Below are 17,301 nucleotides of genomic sequence, written 5' to 3'. Positions count from 1 at the left end.
TGGAGGGGTGTGTTGGATATGGAGTCGAGCAAGAAGGCGGCGACCCGACTCTGTTAGCGACAAGCGCGTGTTCTGGTTTGTAAGGTGCGCCTCCCGGAGCTCCGGGAAAGTATTCACCACCCCAAGGGCCATAAGCCGGCTGTTTGAAGTAGTAATGGGGAGGTGACCTCAAGGGCATCCTCCTCTTGTTTCCGTAGGTGGTGATAAGGAGTGGAATAGAGAATTTGACTAGTTACGAAGGCGTTTGCCAGCCGCAAGGCATCCTTACTTCGTAGCCCTCCGCGTTTGTTGGAAACACGGCGAACCATGCGGCCCACCTGGTCCCCCACCTTAAGGAGTTTGGCCAATGTAGAGTCTGGCCGCCTGTGTTTGTGGATGTAGAGTCCGAGTACCCGTATCTCATCACTTTCGCGTATGGGACCACTCTCAAGAGAAAGAGATATTTTAGTTGTGCACTTCTGTGAGGGGCGGAGGTGCACAAATTCCGATTTTTGAGGGGAACATTGAAGACCGCAGCGGCGGGCGTAGCGGTCTACTATCGTCGCCGCTGTGTGCAGGCTGGTTTCAATGTCCCCTGTGCTGTCCTGCGTGGCCCACAGAGTGATGTCATCGGCGTACAGGGCGTGCTGCACGCCGGCGACATCACTCAGCTGGGCCGGCAGGTGCATCATGGCCAAGTTGAAGAGCAGCGGGGAAAGTACCGCGCCTTGGGGTGTTCCCCGCGTGCCGAGTAGGTAAGGACCATGCTCTCTAGCTTGTATTCGAATGTAGGATTGACGACCCATTACAAATTGGCTCTTTTATCGTAATGTGTTGATGCCACAGTCGGTGTGGCTTAGATTAGTGAGTATGATCTCATGTGTTACATTGTCAAATGCCCCTTTAAGATCCAAGTCGAGTACTACCCGGTCATTATGGGGGCATTCGAGGGGGTCAAGGACTTCCCGATTGAGTTGCAGGAGGACATCCTGTGCGGATCTGTGTGGGCGGAATCCGAACATGGTGCTCGCAAAGACATGCTTGTGTTCAAGATATGTAGATAACCGATCCCGCACTATCGTCTGTATTAGTTTGCCCACACAGGAGGTGGGAACGAGCAGAGGACTTGCCGCAGTGATCGTTTGTTGATCTACCCCTTCCCATCCCCCGAGCTGTGAGGGAGCGAGAGAGCATCAGCACCGCCCCTGCCGTTGGTGGTACCGCCAGCGTCATCAACTGCCTATCCGATTGGACAGCGTTCTTCGAACTTAATTCCCCAGTCAGGGATCTGGGGAATACGAACCTTATTTAACGGGATGTTTTTTTTTTTGGTGACCAGAGCACTCACTTCTCGACTGTAAATATGTAGAATAAACCTTCTGTACAGTTTCCTCCTTAATGGAGTTCGCCATCGCCCTTCCGAGCCGGGACCTGCGTGCCTGAACTACCCTCCCAACTCTTGGGCTCCTCCGTCCTCAACAACTGGTTGACAGCGGTTGGATCGACCATGCTTCGTGGTGCTGCTTCTTTGGGTGAGTGCTCGGACTTTGCTTGAGATTTGCCAGGCTTCAAATGTTTGGTTTATAACTTTGAACTGCTGGGAATAGGGGGAAGTTTTTCGATGAGGCGTGTGTGTGTTAACCTCACTATAATGCTATACTTTTGCATGGCATTTTCAAGTGGCTGTACTACCTGTTCGATATAAAAAATAATACTATATATATCGGCTCGACTGTGTTCTTCAGTGGGTTTCACTGGGTTTTCAACCAACTACCTCCAGTAGCCGAGGTGGGCGCCCAACCCTCTATAACCCTGGACAACTTTCTGCGGCTCTGCAGTCAAGCTTACGAAGAAAGGGTGCCCTTTGTCCTCTTCCCGCAGGGTGTGGGTTGTTCCTTGTTCGGGCTAGAGGTGTGGATGGTTGAAGTGAATAATTGGGAGAAAGGGTGATGCGTTGATAGAGCTGAGGTAGCCCACTGCCAACTGCACGGAGACAAAGGCCCATCCCATCCCTTTCCTGCCTAACTTTGGCTGCAAGTCACAGAAACTTGTCTATCGCCTTCCCCTCTCACTCTCAATCCCTCAGCTCTCTTAAACTGGAGAGAGGAATTTCCCGCTCTACATTTTCACCCGTCGCCGTCTACCCTTATCTTTACCCTCCTCTCACCCTAAAAGCGGAAAGAGGCATTATTCTCTCTCTCTACTTCCCCACCAGCCGGTAAACCGAGGAAATTGGCGCTGCGGACGCCGACCGCGCGAAACTGCAGAACGAACTAACGCTTTTAAAAGTTTCTAAAAAGCGCTTCAGAGCTTCACCAAGAAAAACTTTGTGGGCGCCTCTAATTAGTTACACCTATACTTTTTCGCTGAAGCAAAGAAATAACATCAGGGCCACGCAAAGATGTCACATCTCAAGTACAAGCCTGGAAGGAAGAGATGTCGCGAACAGCGTCGTCTGTTCTGAGTGCTGACACTTATTTCGACGGTGATGCTGCTGACACCTAACGATTAGTGAGCGCAGTCCTGCGTTGAGACGCGCAGCAAAGGTCTATGAGCAGGTCCCTATGACTGCATGGAGCTCGAAGCATTATTAGTTTGAGTCAAGCGGGGCGCGTAGGCGTTTGTTACGCAATTTTCTGGCCGAGCTGGGCTGTGGGGTGGCGGCTTCGCGCAGTAATAAGGGAGTAATTACTCATTGGCATCCACCCAAGCGCAGCCATACGGCTACAAATGAAAGCTATACAGCTTTCTCAGAAACTTCGTAGTTAAAGAAAAATTCGTCCTGGTCCGGGGTTCGAACCCGGCACCACCGCTTCGCGCAGTATTTACTTATTTTATTTATTTATTTATTTATAGTTTCGTCAAGGGTCCACAGGGGACATTACATGAGGGGTGGGCAAACAAAAGAGTTAATTTGAACACAGATGGTCTTCAATGGCGGTTTTGAATTGAACAGGATTGATGATGGTTGCCACTTAGGATGGAAGGTCATTCCAGTCATTGGCTGTTCGAAGAAAAAATGACTTTTTGTATGTTTCGGTGCGGGCCCGTTCAGGGTAGACGGCGTTAGGGTGACTATTACGAGAAAAGCGATGAGCGCGTGTTATCGGGGCAGTTTCATGATCGGAAGTGTGATAAAATTTATGATACAGCGAAAGACGGGCGATTTTACGCCGACAGGCCAGTGTTGGGTGATTAAGCTGAGATTTTAGTGCTGTAACGCTAGTATAATTAGAGTAGTCTGAGCAAATGAATCTGGCGGCGCGATTTTGGACTGCATCGAGCGTGGTGATTAGGTTAGTATAGTCGGGATCATATGCAGCACATGCGTAATCAAGTTTAGGACGTATGAAAGTTATGTAAGCAAGAAGCTTAATGGGAGGAGGAGCTAAGGATAGGTTATGGCGCAAATACCCTAGATCTTGATTAGCTGAATTGGTGACGTGGTGAATATGGTGCGACCAGGTTAAATCTTTACTTAAATGGATACCAAGATACTTGTATGAGTCAACGGACGAAATAGGATTGTTGAGAATTGTATAAGTATTTTCACGGTGGTTGCGCCGGTGATGGAAAGAAATAAGTGACGTTTTACTGCTATTTAGGGACATGAGCCAGGTACTGCACCATTCGTCGACGCGTGCAAGATCTTCTTGAAGAATGGTGGCGTCGGAGGAATTATGTATTGGGCGGTAGATAACGCAATCATCCGCAAAAAGTCAGACATTAGATGTGATGTTAAAGGGTAAATCATTTATGTAGATAAGGAAGAGAAGAGGGCCTAAAACGGTCCCCTGAGGGACCCCAGACAATGCAGGGGAGAGGGATGACGAGTGTGAGTTAGCATGAACAAATTGATAACGATCAGTAAGTAAGGCTCGAATCCAATCCAGAACTAGGGGATGAAGGTTTAGGCGTGACAGTTTAAGAATTAGGCGTGCGTGTGAGACTTTATCAAATGCTTTTTCGAAATCCAGAAATATTGCATCCGTGGGAATGTTACGATCTAGGCATGCGTGTATATCATGAAGAAAAAGAACAAGTTGCGTGTCACAGGAATGGTCTTTACGAAAGCCGTGTTGGTTAGAATGAAAAAAATTATGAGATGATAAAAACTTGGCAGTATGAGAATATATGATATGTTCCATAATTTTACAACAAACACAGGTTAATGAGATTGGCCTTTAGTTAAGTGGTGAAGATCTGTTACCTTTCTTGTAGACTGGAATGACCTTCCCAATGCGCCAGTCCCGTGGTAATGAGCACGCAGAAAATGACTGCTGAAAAATCAGAGACAAAATGATACTGCAGAGGTCTTTGGTGTTTTTGAGGATTTTGGCATTGATGCCGTCATTACCGGCGGATGAAGAATTTTTTAGCTTATCGATGACCATGGCGATGCCGCGCGGTTCAAATGCAATGTTATCCCTAGGCGTGTGAAGGAAACTGGGTGCATCAGGGAGGTTATTTAGTGGTTCGTTTGTGAATATAGAACAAAATGCGTCATTTAGAATATTCGGAACCTCTGATTCGGAAGAGGAAACACCAGAATTATTAGTCAGAGAAATTATGCTAGAAGTGGAGGGGCAAATAGTTTTCCAGAAACGCTTCAGGTTTTCATGCAGCATGTTAGGCAAGGTGGATGAGTAGAAGTTATTCTTAGTTTTGATGACCATGGTATCGTAATTAGCAACGGCAGTGTAATATTTCTCCCAGGCGGTAGCCGTGCCTGTAGTTTCAGCTGCACGAAATAATCGCTTCTTTTTGTTATTTAATCTTTTAAGTGTTTTGTTATACCATGGGGAACCAGGACGTTCTGTTACGGTTATGGTCGGAATATGTAAATTTATTAGGCGTTGCATTTCGGACCTAGAGTAACCAGTTAGATTCAATTTAGATTCAACCAGTTAGAGCCCGGTAGTTTACGCAAGACGTTTTTAAAAGAGGGGGGGGGGGAAGCGCTGCCACACCGGCCATGAATCCCCTCGAAGACTTTCCCATAAACTGTTCAATAATCTTTTTCGATCCCGCCACTCTTTGTAGTCAAACGCGGCCGTTCCTTCAGCTTTGATCGACATTCGACGTCGGCAGTGTATGTAGTGGAGTTTTGCTGTCGCAGTCCGCACCCCACAATTCCCAGCAGCTATCGAGTGAACAATTGCTAATAGCTCAAGCAGGCGCCTCCACCTCTCCTCGCGCGGTCACGCTTAGCGTTGCCAATTACTAATCGCCATAGCAGGAGTTCCAACAAGTGACGTTTTGGGTTTGACATCATGACCATATGTATATGTATGTATATGTATGTATATGTATATAGAAAGCCCGGTATTGTGGCCCATGGGTCCTGATTAGAGCGTCTGGTGGTCGGCTGGGGTGGTAACCCTGAATTATGCTGAGGTGTCGTTTGCGTGCCTGCCGAAGACCGGTGCAAGTTAGCATAAAGTGAACTAACACCGCCTCTCTATCAGAAGCGGGGCAGAAGGGGCAGTTCAGAAGCGAGGTCTGTGATGTCCAGGAGGCCCTGCCCACAGGCGTCAGCGCAGCATCCACGCGGATTCTCCTCAACGCCACCTCCTCACCGCCAGTTAAATCATAGCGAAGGTTGAATCCACGCGGTAGTATTAAAGCACGCTTTTTTTGTAATAAAGCATGCGTGGAGCGACGGAGTCTCCTATTTCTATGGGAATTAACCAGCAATGGGTTCATTCCCATATACGCCCAACGTCATTCTCTACATTCATAGATGCCCAGGAGTCCTCATACCCCTCCTGGAGCAATGGTGTAGCGGTTAAGCGATGCGCCACTGCCCTGCGACGTCAGGTGCTCTCAGCGGTGAGCCTTGTAGGACCCAAGTTGCTCTTCACGAGCGACCAATGATTAATTGAGCTGCCATCACCCACGGTGGGCAGTTTGCATGCGCAATATCCGGTGGGCAGATTGTGATGACGTCGCAAGGTCACGTGACCCAGGCGGCCGGCCTGCCTCCAAGGTCCCGCTCTGGGGACCACATGCCACAGTCGTGCTGGTGAGATTTTGCTCACAATGCCGACGCCAACAACACAGACACCGGATACTGTGGACAACGGGGCCTTCAACGCTGTCGCGTTAATATGTCATAGTGCGAAGACAACCGAGCACCTCTGTATCCGGCGCAGTGATATTAAGAGCGCGGCAGAAGTAGTTTATAGGCTCATTTATTGACGAAGGTTGTTCTGTTCACCGCTTAGCGGCGTCTATAAGTCAAGCCCGCAACAGCGCTGCGGGCTAGCGGGCCCCCATGGCGCTGTCCGGCTGATGTGGCTCTCAGAGGAGCCGCGGCTTCGGGTCAGCACCTCACTGGGAAAGGGCCAGCGGAGGAGGGGCCGCAGCCCCGAGGCACCTCGGCAGCTGCAGTTGGGAACAGTGATTTGGGCAGTGATTATCTTGAACATTTTTGTTAAGCTTTGCGGAAGTTTTCGACGTTCCCGAAACGATATTGTGGAGTCAGGAGACTCTCTCCACAGCTGTGCGAAACTGGTGGCGACTTGCAAGGGAAGGGAGTTTTAATTTTACTCCAGGATACGTTTAGAGGCGACACCAAATTTTTGGTTGCGTTTTTTTTGTCGTTGTTATGATGCGTGAGAGATTCACATACAGGGATCACCACTTGGTATTTGTTTACGACGCCTAAATAAACGACGCAACCTTCGGTGTGTGTTCTTTACTGTACAATTTCAGTATTTAACTTTAATCCAAATGCGGTCAGGATCAAACCCACTGACTCCTGCTCAGCAGCCACGGTGAGTGGAGAGGGAATTATGCCACGCGCCAATACTTTTGCGCCGCACAATATAATCAGCAGTCCTTGCCTCTTTCGCACCGTTGAGGGCTTCAGCGCAGGTCGCCACGGCTGCTGGAGGCGACCGACGAGGCCGTCCACTCCAGGCTGGCGGCGTCCGGCAGCAGACACGTCTCGGACGCCGACCCCTCGAACGAGAAGAAGGAGGAGCGGTCGTCCTCCTCATCGCTGCCGGCCCCTGCACGACCGTCGGCGGAGGGGGATTAAAGGCGGCGTAATGTCTCAACAATTCCTGACACTGGTAAAGGCACATCTACTGGTAGTCGTTAGTGACTGCGACATTGCAACTAGCGTGGAAAGCACAAGGACAGCGACAAAAGGAACCGACGGGACAGCACGCTAGTGGCTGCAAATGCAAAGTAAAAACAACAGGCGGTAATGAAGAAAAATGCGTTCCACTCTTTAGCCGCACGAGAGTGCTGAGGCGGATTCATAGGCAGGGTGATAGGGAGATATTTGAAGCATTTTGCATTGATAAGGCAGGAGACAAGTGCGTGAGCACACCCTCAGTAGCCCTCACGAAAAAAGAGATTATCTGTCGAAAAACTTGCGCGTCAATTTGGTTTAAATGTTTGCTCTTTGTTATGACAACCTGCTTCGTGATAAAGAGAAGGGGGCGGGGGTACAGTCTCCTGAGCATGCGCCGAATACAAGTGTAAAAATCTGTTATGTGTGCATTAAAACGTCAGTTGAAGTACTAGCGTGCTGTCCCGTCGGTTCCTTTTGTCGCTGTACTTGTGCTTTCCACGCTATAGTTGCAATGTCGCAGTCACTAACGAATACACACCAACTAGCCCAACTGTCTTTCATGATCTACTGGTAGTCGTTATCTAAATTTGGACTCAGTCTTTAATAGGCACTTGTCCAATTAGTTCTCCAAATGAATGTTTATTGTGTTTGCTACAGAATAGAATGAACAGGACCAGGATACATCCTTCCAGAGGCCATAACCTTTACTCCATGTGTTCACCTCAATTGTCCGAAAAGCCTCGATAACAACAGCAGCAAAAAATCAGCAGTGCTAAGCTTAGCTGCTCAGCCATTACTGAGGGAGAGTTATTGAACTGCGCGGTGTTTTGCCCATGTCAACCAAGTGGGTCATCGAAGGATAAGGTTCCACTCTTTAACCGCAAAGAGTGGAAAGTCCCCACAAAGTGAAGAATTGTGCTGTACTTTAGAAACTAATGCTTTTATTAATCTCATAGAACAACCAACTCGTATAGAGCGGGATACATCTACACTCATTGACATTTTTATCACCAATGCTACAAATGTGCCCATCAGTTCAGGTGTTCTTCAAACACACATTAGTGACCATTTACCTATATATTTAGTGCTTAGTCATAAAAAGTTCCAATTAAAAGACGCGAGACCGACTGTAAGTACATTCAGGGAGATAAATGAAGATACCCTGGGGTCTTTTTATAATTTAGTTTTAGGGATATCATGGGAGAGTGTTCTTTCAAGCGCTGATGCGGAGGCGGCTTATAACATCTTCATAGACAAATTTATAAAGGTATATAATGATTGCTTTCCCTTCAAAACTCGTAAGCGGCCACGAAAAGCACGCAAACCTTGGATTACAGCTGAATGTGTCAAAGCTATAAAGCTGAAAAATGTTCTTTATCAAAAGTTTTTAAAATCCAGAAACGAAAACGATTTAGGTGACTTCAAAAAACACAGAAACAGGACAAACAGCCTATTACGGAGAATTAAAAAAGAGTACTTTGAAAACCTTTTCATGCAGGACACGAAGCAAACTCCGGAAATAATTTGGAAAAGATTAAACACACTCCTAAATCGGCACACTGGTGCAATTGATAGCCCGATGGAGATAAGTATGAATGGCACAACTCTTGCAGGAGAAGAATTAGCTAAAGCTTTTAATGATTTCTTCACATCTGTGGGAAATAGTCATCATGACTTAAGCTGCATGAACTTTATGCACCAACCAACAGAAGAGACTGCATTTTTATTCCCGGTAACTGCAGATGACGTTGTGTCTACAATCTTATCTCTAAACAATACTACCAGTACTGATGTAGATGGTTTGGAGATTCGGCCACTTAAACATGTTGCTACTATTATAGCCCCTGTTTTAGAGTACATCATTAATCAAATATTTTCATGCGGCCAATTTCCTCGCCGGCTCCAAGTGGCCAAAGTTACTGCCATATTTAAAGGTGGTGAGAAATGTAACATGTCTAACTACAGGCCAATTTCAATACTTCCTGTATTCTCCAAGGTCGTTGAGAAGCTAATACACGTACGAATGAGCTCATTTTTAACCAAGCATCAGATTATGACACCGTATCAGTTTGGGTTCACCAAAAAACGCTCTACAGAAAGCGCCTTGCTAGTGCAAAAAGAAATCATTCTTAACGCCTTTGAACACCAATTGTATTCACTTGGAATTTTCATAGACTATTCAAAGGCATTTGACAAAATAAATCACGTTACACTATTAACAAAATTGGAATATTATGGTTTCAGAGGCTGTTTCCTTTCTCTTATTAAATCCTACCTACAATACCGCCAACAAAGGGTGCACATAAGTAACTCTTGCTCCAGCTTCAAACCATTGCTACATGGCGTTCCACAGGGAAGTATTCTCGGGCCACTACTTTTCAACCTATATATTAATGACCTTGTTAACATAGATTTAAATACATCATTTGTTATTTATGCCGATGACACAAGCTTATTTTTCTCCCATCACAGTTTACCCCTGCTTGTAAAGAAAGCGAATGCAGTACTTGATGTATTGAACACTTGGTGTCTAAATAATTCCTTAACTATAAACGTCTCGAAGACAAAATCAGTTCTTTTTCGCCCTAAAAATAAACCAGTTAATTCAAATATTGTCCTGCAACTTGGTCTTTCAGTCATAGAGGTGGTACCAGTAATAAAAACTTTAGGTGTCCTTTTTCATGAGAATATGCAGTGGAACGCACATACTGACCTCGTTCACTCCAAACTATCCCGAATAGTTGGTATTCTTGCACGTTTTCGTAACTTTCTTCCTAAGCACATTAAATTACTTTTGTATAACTCCCTTTTCACATCCACATTATCGTATTGCTACTTGATATGGGGCACCACAACGTACACAAACTTGTCCAAAATCTATCGACTGCAGAAAAAAGCTGTAAGAATTATTTCAAATGAACCCAATGACGCCCACACAAAACCTCTTTTTGATGACCTTAGATTACAACCATTACCAAACCTGTTCAATGCACTTCTGTTAAAACGTCATCATGCCTTTCATCTAAATAATGACCCTTTCCTTGAAAACCTTGCGACCCTGTCTCCGTTTGCGAAAGCATATAGCACACGAAGCAGTCAGACATGGAAGATTCCTCACACCCGTACTAACTATGGCCGCCAAATGCTGATGTACACACTACCACATGCTCTTAACTCTTCTGATAACACCTCCAAGTCACCTCCAAGACATTAACACTTACAATTATGAACCCGCAATGTTAGCCCTATCACTTAACATGTTTTTATGATTATGTAAAGCCGTCGCCATATATATATTGCTTTTCTTTATATCGCTATCACTTTTTGTCCCCTGCTGTATTGCTTTCTGAACGGGGTGCTAGCCTTTGTCAAGCCGTTACAGGCTTTTTGCTAGCACCCCGTTGCATCACGAGTTCTGTAACATCATTGTTGATGCTAAAATAAATTTGAATTTGAATTTGAATTTTGAATTTGAATTTGAAGGTTTGGCATTGCAGGAAGGAAAGAACTCGAGAGAGGTGGTTACGTCACATTTTTGAAGCCGGTGCCTCCCTGCTCCCCTCTACTTGGCCGCCGTCTCAGCATGATTGCGCATGCGCAGCAGGCATTGCAGCAGACCATAGAGCTAATATACCAAGCAGACGACGCCGCTGAGCCCAGCGTTACTATTGGCTGCGCCGTCGGCCAAAGACTCCCAGTACTCTTTGCGAAAGCGCGTGACTTCCGGCGAACTTTTTGGCGTCCAGTTCGGATAGCAGGGACCTCTCCCGAGTTTTATAGCCAAGGCCGTGCTATCGAAGCCCGGCTGCGCCTGTGCGGATGGGCTAATGGGCCTGTATAAAGCGCAGCATTCCGTATGACTTTCAGCCGCCTACAACGAGGCAGCAGTATGGAAAGGCTCACATAAATTGCTCTCGCTGCAAAAAATTCAGGACGATCAATTGAATTGATGGGGAGGAAATGCGATGGCATTCACTCGCGAATTTGTTCCAATCCTGATTTGATTAAAATTTCGATCCTCTTCTGATTGTGATACGCTTTTTACCATGAGGAGAAGGAATAAATCCCGAAAGCTTTATTTCTTCACAAATACAGTTCCTCAGAGGCTGTATAAATCGCACGCAGGCTTGCTGTTGTATGAGAATATTTGTCTTTTCCGCTACCGGTTAATATTTGGTCCTCCATTTTGTAATCTCTGGTGGTCAGCTCCGACTGCGCTAACTACGCAACACCTGTCTCACTAATGGCGGCTGCCGGTGGCTGTTTTCTACAACAACCACAGGTGGACTTGTAGGGCACCGGTTGCTCTTCCCCAGTAATGCGGAGAAGGAGTACCTCATGCGATCCTGAATTTCGCAGATAGTTCTTTGGAAGGCTATTTTGCACCTATACCTGCTTCTAGGAGTCATTTTAATTTTTGCTAGTGTATAGGCTGGTGGAAGCTTCGCCCGGCCGCCGACACCGGACAGTTTCCGCCTTCGTGGTCCTAGTACTATAGCATTAAAAAGAAAAATGTCCGCTCACCATTGTGGACATCACCGGCCATGGCCTCGCCTTGCAGCAGAGGGCCAGAGCTCGGCTGGTGGCTGTCACTGCTCCCACAGTCGTTTCCGGGGGGCGCCTTGCCGCTGAGAGGAGGCGTGCGCCTATTCGGCTCTTCGCGCTCCTCGCTGTGGGCCACAGGGATGGTGGTCTCCGTGGCGTGCGGCACGATGACTTCACGAGAGCCGCGTCCACTGGGCAGCGGCGCTGTGAACCCCGGGGCGAAGCGCGTGCATGCCGACGTCGTCGCTGCTTCTGCCGCCACCCCGTCGTCCCTGGAGTCCTCGGCCTGGGACGCGACCGCCGAGCACTCGGATGTCGGTCCGCTGGGCCTCCCTCGGATTCCAAAGAGGCCAGCGAAATCTCGCGAACCGAGCACCGGGATGGTCAGCGAAAGCGCCTGCGAGGACCCGGGCTGCAAGATGGAATTGTATATGGATTCGAAGCAGGGGTCCTCGAGTATAGAGGGCCGCCTGCTCCGCACGCTCTTGGGGCTTCCTGTCTGGGTGTACGACAGGGCGCTCGCGCTTGGCTCCAGAACAACGCTGCAGCCGACCGAGCTTGGCGCCGCGACGTCCATGCGGCTCGCCGTTGTCGAGGTCTCCGACATGAGCAGGCCTTCCGGAGAAGGGAGCTCGATGGTCTTCGAGAACGAATCCGGCGTGCGAACGGCCGCCGAAAGCATCTTAACGGACGCCAGAAGGTCTCGCTCGCGAGCGTCCCATTGAACCGAGGTGGACGTCAGCTCACACTCGGCTGCGTACTCGGAAGTTAAGCTGGGAGCAAAGCCATCCGCGCTATCCTCGACTAAGGTTACCTGGATGGGGCTCTTGACAAGCTCGAGCGTGTCACCGCTCAACACGTCGCCAGTCAGCAATGCTGAGACCTTGGGCTCCACAGCCTCCGCAACGGCCTGAGGGTCTTGCAGCTCGATTTCACAGACCGCCTCGGTGATCGTTTCCATCTTACGCTGCTCACCGCTGGGACCCCAGGTGGCGTGTTGTCTGGCGGCAAGAGGATCTGGCGACGTCACCGCGGAATGAGGCCTCGACGAGGCCCTCGACGACGATCGCTGAGACACTCGATTCAACGGTGATGAGGACACCTGTTTCTCCTGACGGCCATCGCTGGAGCCGGCCAACGCTTGTTTGCCACCGTGAGCAGACGAGCCGCGGGAGACCGCTGGTATAATCGCCCTTTCCTCAGGCACCGCAACTGTGCGGGCCACACCCGTGGATGGGCGCAGGTCTGGAGAAGTGCTGGTGTGGGCAGCGTCCTTGTGGGTTGCGGGCGTTCGGTCGGTCTGCTGCGCGATGTAGTGCGTCTCGTCTAGCGGTGGCACGGCGGCGATCGAGGCCGGAAGCGGGCGCGGCGGCGTGGTGGACCGCTCGTGGAGGTAGTGCTTGTTGCCCATCATGATGACTCGGAGGATGTCGTCGCCCCATCGCCTTTCCTTGGCTGCGAAGCGGCCCACACGCTGGCGTTCGCCCGTGTTGGGGCGCTTCGGCAGCCGCGAGCTTCGATCTTCCTTGCTGTCCTGTTCCTTTGCCTGCTGCAACATGCGCAGGCGCCGAAACGAAGGCGCAGACCTGTCCTCAGCCGAGGTCGCCCTGGATGGCATCGGCTGCTCGTTCCATTGTTGCCTTTGCTGCTCGCCCTCCTGGTGCTGCTGCTGTGGCTCCAGTTGGCTGTGGCTAAGCTCCTGCAGTGCATGCGACTCGGGTTTCGGCGTGACTGGAAGATTCGGCGCCCCTGTTCGCGATTTTCCGTCTCCCGTCTCTTGGAATGGAACGGCGAGATCTGCGAACGCTTGCAAGCATGTCAAGTCAGTCACGTGGTGCTCAATGCTGACGTTCGAGTCTGACGACAGGAAAGACAGTGTGGTCGACGCTGACGGAAGCAGTGGCCCTTCGTCCGACCGGCAGAATGGGTGACTCACGATGATGTTGTCTGAGCCCCCAGTCCTTGAAGGAGGCGACGACAGCTCTGTTGTTCGTGCTGCCAATTCCTTGGAGGCGTACCGTACTACCAAACTTCGACCGGGTTCCAGATCTTGGGCTTGCACCGTGTCTTGTTTGATGGTTTGCTTACAGGCATTTGTATCTGTCTCGCCTAGCGCAATAGCAGCTGGAGCCTCCTCTTTGTTTTTTGCGTTCTCTTCCTCGTCGTTTTCAAACTTTTTGATAGCGGCTTCGCCGGCGTCGTCTCCGCAATATTCGTTGAAAGCTTGATAGATGTATTGCTCGCTTTCGCTTTCGGTGCTTCCCGCAGATTCTTCAGCCACGCCATCATCGTTCGAAGTTTCTTTTTTGTCGTCTGAAAGGAATGCGATTTTGTAGGAAAATAAAGACTCTGTGATGCACAAGTAAATCGGAGGTATAAAATGATTGCAGAAAGTGAGAAATTTGTTCGGAATTTTTGTGTTCTCACTCTACGATAACTTTTTGTTAACGTCGTTCGAAAAAATAAACTCCTCAAACATGCGTCAATGTCCGGGGCAGTGCTACAAAATACTGATATATCTTTCTGAATGGTCTACATTAAGACTATTCTCTATTTTGTAACTAACAGGAATCGTCACTATCTGTAAGAGAAGAGTACACATATCCGACACCTTCAGAAGTCAATTGTCCATAAAAAGCTTACAGGACGCTTGCAACTGTAACGCAAGATGCCGCGACAGGTATTCAGCTATTTTCATTCCGCAGTATTTGACTTAAATAGTTTGAGTGTGGCATTGCTACATCGGTACTTATAAGAAGAAGGCGGAACACCGGTCGGTGTTCTGCCTTCTTCTTCGTGTACACGCCCGACCAGACGGGTTGCCGTCCAACCCTCGAGTAAATTTCAGGTTCTTCTACCTCTTCTTCTTCTTTGCACCAGCGGTGCCCCGCCAGAGACGGGTTGGTTTCAACTCGAAGACTGAAGCTCTTCGCACCAGGGGTGCCCGTCAGAGACGGTCTCAAGATGTGTTGACACGCAGGGATAAAAAAAGGCAATAACTGAGGTTTATGTACAGATATTTACAGCGTACAGAAGTTTAGACACTCGAGACAAATTAAACGGCAAAAGACAAACAACAAAAAGGTGGATCTGGCTAATACTAGGGGAGGCCCCTGCTCGGCGTTGCCGAAGATGCGTTGCATCTGACCTTAGCGCAGAACCCCGCTTCCAGCTCCGGGGCCCGGTTTTAAAGCCCTAAAGGCCCGGCCCACATTTCGTGGCTTCCAATCATGTTACAGCCTTAACATCATTGGTTCATCCAGGGCATGGCCAGCCCTCCAGCTTCCGTAGGGCAAAACGCCCTTTCCACAAACCCAAACGCACGGTCGTGTCAAATGAAAATAAACACAAATATACATTCGTGCTCGGTACCGCGTGTCGGGTGGACACCCGTACTTCCCGGCGCGTTCGCGAGCGGCCGCGTTCCAAGAAAGGAGACGCTCCGCTTTGAGTGCCCCCAGCCGCATTCCGATGACCCCCGCGAACGCTACCGATACCTTACACCTCGACTTCATGTATACTTATAGAGCACTCTTTATAGCTTTCCAAGCATATATTTGTTCCTCGACTAGCATTCTTTTTGGATACACCGCTACAGGCGCGCGACTCGACCTCCGCTGTGCCTCGCCTCGTGCGGCGCCTTTCGCAGCTGCTTCTGCAGACGCAGCGTGCCACATTCCTCTACTTCATCCATGGCATCCACCCTCTGGGTTCTTCCCGACGCAACCTCTCTCTGCGGTTCCGCATTCCTCCGATCACGCTACATGCTCCTTTTACGATAAGCACCCTGTGGGTGGCTCCGGTTGTAACCACACGCCGGTTGCGCCATCGCCTCCTCTCGCCGTGTCCTCCTTCCACGGTAACCATCCTCCAGGTGGCTCTCATGGGAAACCCTTGTTGCTCATTCGCCCTCAGTCGCCATACCCTTCTCATTCTACAGCATCCTTCTTCCGCCTCACTCCACGGTTACCCATTTCGGTTACGCATTCGCTACACTTTCATCCTTCACGGTAAGAAGCCACCGGCTGGTTACCCCGCTCGTCGTTCTGCCACGGTGGCTTTCGTGGCAAGCACACTCCGGTAGCCCGTTAGCGCGATACCCTTGCGCGAACGCGCAATAACATGCGCGATACCCTGCTCATTTCACTACTACTACTACTACGACTACTACTACCACTACGACTACTACTATTACTACTACAACTACTAACTACTTACTGTACTTCTACTACTACTACAACTACTATACTGCGAACAACTACTGCCATGCTACGAACCAGTACTAACTACTGCTAACTACTATAATACGACCTTCTACTAACTACTATACTAATACTACTACTAACTACTGTACTACTACTACTAACTACTATATTACTTCTACTAGCTGCTATAATACGACTACTAACAACTATACTACTACTACTAAGACGCGAAACACAGGGAACTGGTCCTGAACTGGAGTCTGTAAAGTTTTCGATGCAAGTATTTCGGAATACCCTTGTCACGCAGTGCCAGCTAGCGCTAAACTGTTTTGCCAAAACTACTAGTCGAATTCACACTGTTCCTACCTCTTCACACGGTACATTTACTCATGACTGGCTGGCAACTTGCGACAGCGTCGATAGCTGTTATGATTGATTACAGCCCAAGCGATTCATGGAAACAGGCGAAGATTTTTGGCCTCCACAGTTTTTACAAGCCTTAAGCGCAGAATCAGCTTCGTGAATGTACATCCTCATTTGAAGCAGGATTCAATACATCATTTGTACAGAGACAATGTTTTGTAAAACGCGGAACAGCTTGTAGGTCGCCATTCATACATGGAAGCACGCCTGATTATAAAGCAAATGACTGGCTGGCTATGGTGAATGGCTTACCTTCGGCAAAGTCTGCCTCAGCAGGCATCACGCAATCGTCTTCAATTTCGGCGAGAACATCAGCAAACGGCTTCTCTTGAAAATTGACCCGTTTCTTTTGCTTGCTTCCAAGGTCTTTCTTGCCCTTAAGTGCAGGAACCATGACCGAAGATTCGTCACGTGGCACCAAGATACGAGAAGTCACATCGACCGAATCCTTGTAGGAGGCGCGGATACCACCCTGGGACGTTTCGCTTGATTCAACATCCATGCTTCCAAGCACGACCTCCGGAGACGTCAGGCTCCAGTTGTTCTCAGTCCTGGGGCACCTAAACGTTTGCTCCAAGCCTATGTTGGCTGCAGCAGTAGCAGCCTCCAGTTCTTGCCGCAGCGAGGTGGCCTGTCCTGTCCCACCGTTTCTCGGGCTGTTGGGTGGGACGTAGCCTTCTAATCTGCTTTCGTCAGACGGCGTTTCACCGGATACGCTAAAGCTGTCTCCCCATGCGTACACTTTGGAAGGCGTCTTCCCCACATTGGTGTTCAGATTATCGGAACTGCGTCCAAGTATGGCTTGCTGCTTTGAAGCTGCCTGCTTCTCACCCATGACTCCGTCGTCCCTGACTGTGTGCGGGTGCAGACGACTCCTCCTGAGTCGGGGTTCAGGTTCTTCGACAACTGTCGCCGGAACATTCAGTGAGTCATCCGAGGAACTACCCGTTATTACAAGGCATTTTTTACCTCCGTCACTCCCGGTCTCGTTCGTAACTTGTCCACTCGCCTTCGATTTCGCTATTCCTTGTACTGCAGGGCAAATCATGTTGGACTCCTCTA

General features: G+C 49.0%; 3 protein-coding genes across 4 annotated transcripts in view; 1 reads left to right on the top strand and 2 right to left on the bottom strand.

The window, feature by feature from the left end:
- Positions 1 to 1,115: 1,115 nt before the first annotated feature.
- Positions 1,116 to 17,301, top strand: part of RhoGAP102A (Rho GTPase activating protein at 102A) — a 107,824-nt gene continuing 91,638 nt past the window's right edge. Inside the window, exon 1 of one of the 2 annotated variants that reach the window (XM_089563459.1) lies at positions 1,116 to 1,511. Coding sequence is in view for 1 of the 2 variants with exons in the window: in XM_089563440.1 (XP_089419566.1) it covers positions 1,487 to 1,511 (25 nt within the window). In the remaining variant the exon portion in view is untranslated. The remainder of the gene's footprint in view (positions 1,512 to 17,301) is intronic. The other variant, XM_089563440.1, reaches the window with a different exon arrangement.
- LOC149370892 (uncharacterized) overlaps positions 11,559 to 17,301 on the bottom strand; it is an 18,041-nt gene continuing 12,298 nt past the window's right edge. Inside the window, exons 10-11 of the mRNA XM_089567839.1 lie at positions 16,492 to 17,301; positions 11,559 to 13,924 (exon numbers count right to left, since the gene is read on the bottom strand). The exon at positions 16,492 to 17,301 is cut by the window's right edge and continues 813 nt beyond it. Of these exons, the coding sequence (XP_089423965.1) occupies positions 11,559 to 13,924; positions 16,492 to 17,301 (3,176 nt within the window). The remainder of the gene's footprint in view (positions 13,925 to 16,491) is intronic.
- The window catches only part of LOC149370891 (uncharacterized), a 17,324-nt gene continuing 16,473 nt past the window's right edge, over positions 16,451 to 17,301 (bottom strand). The window contains exon 12 of the mRNA XM_089567829.1: positions 16,451 to 17,145. Within this exon, the coding sequence (XP_089423955.1) occupies positions 16,451 to 17,145 (695 nt within the window). The remainder of the gene's footprint in view (positions 17,146 to 17,301) is intronic.

This window comes from Amblyomma mixtum, chromosome 1 (genome assembly GCF_055824585.1).
Source record: "Amblyomma mixtum isolate Tamu chromosome 1, ASM5582458v1, whole genome shotgun sequence".
NCBI classification, from domain to species: Eukaryota; Metazoa; Arthropoda; class Arachnida; order Ixodida; family Ixodidae; genus Amblyomma; species Amblyomma mixtum.
Note: the sequence above shows the minus strand (reverse complement) of the source record. Positions and strands in the feature narration are given on the sequence as shown.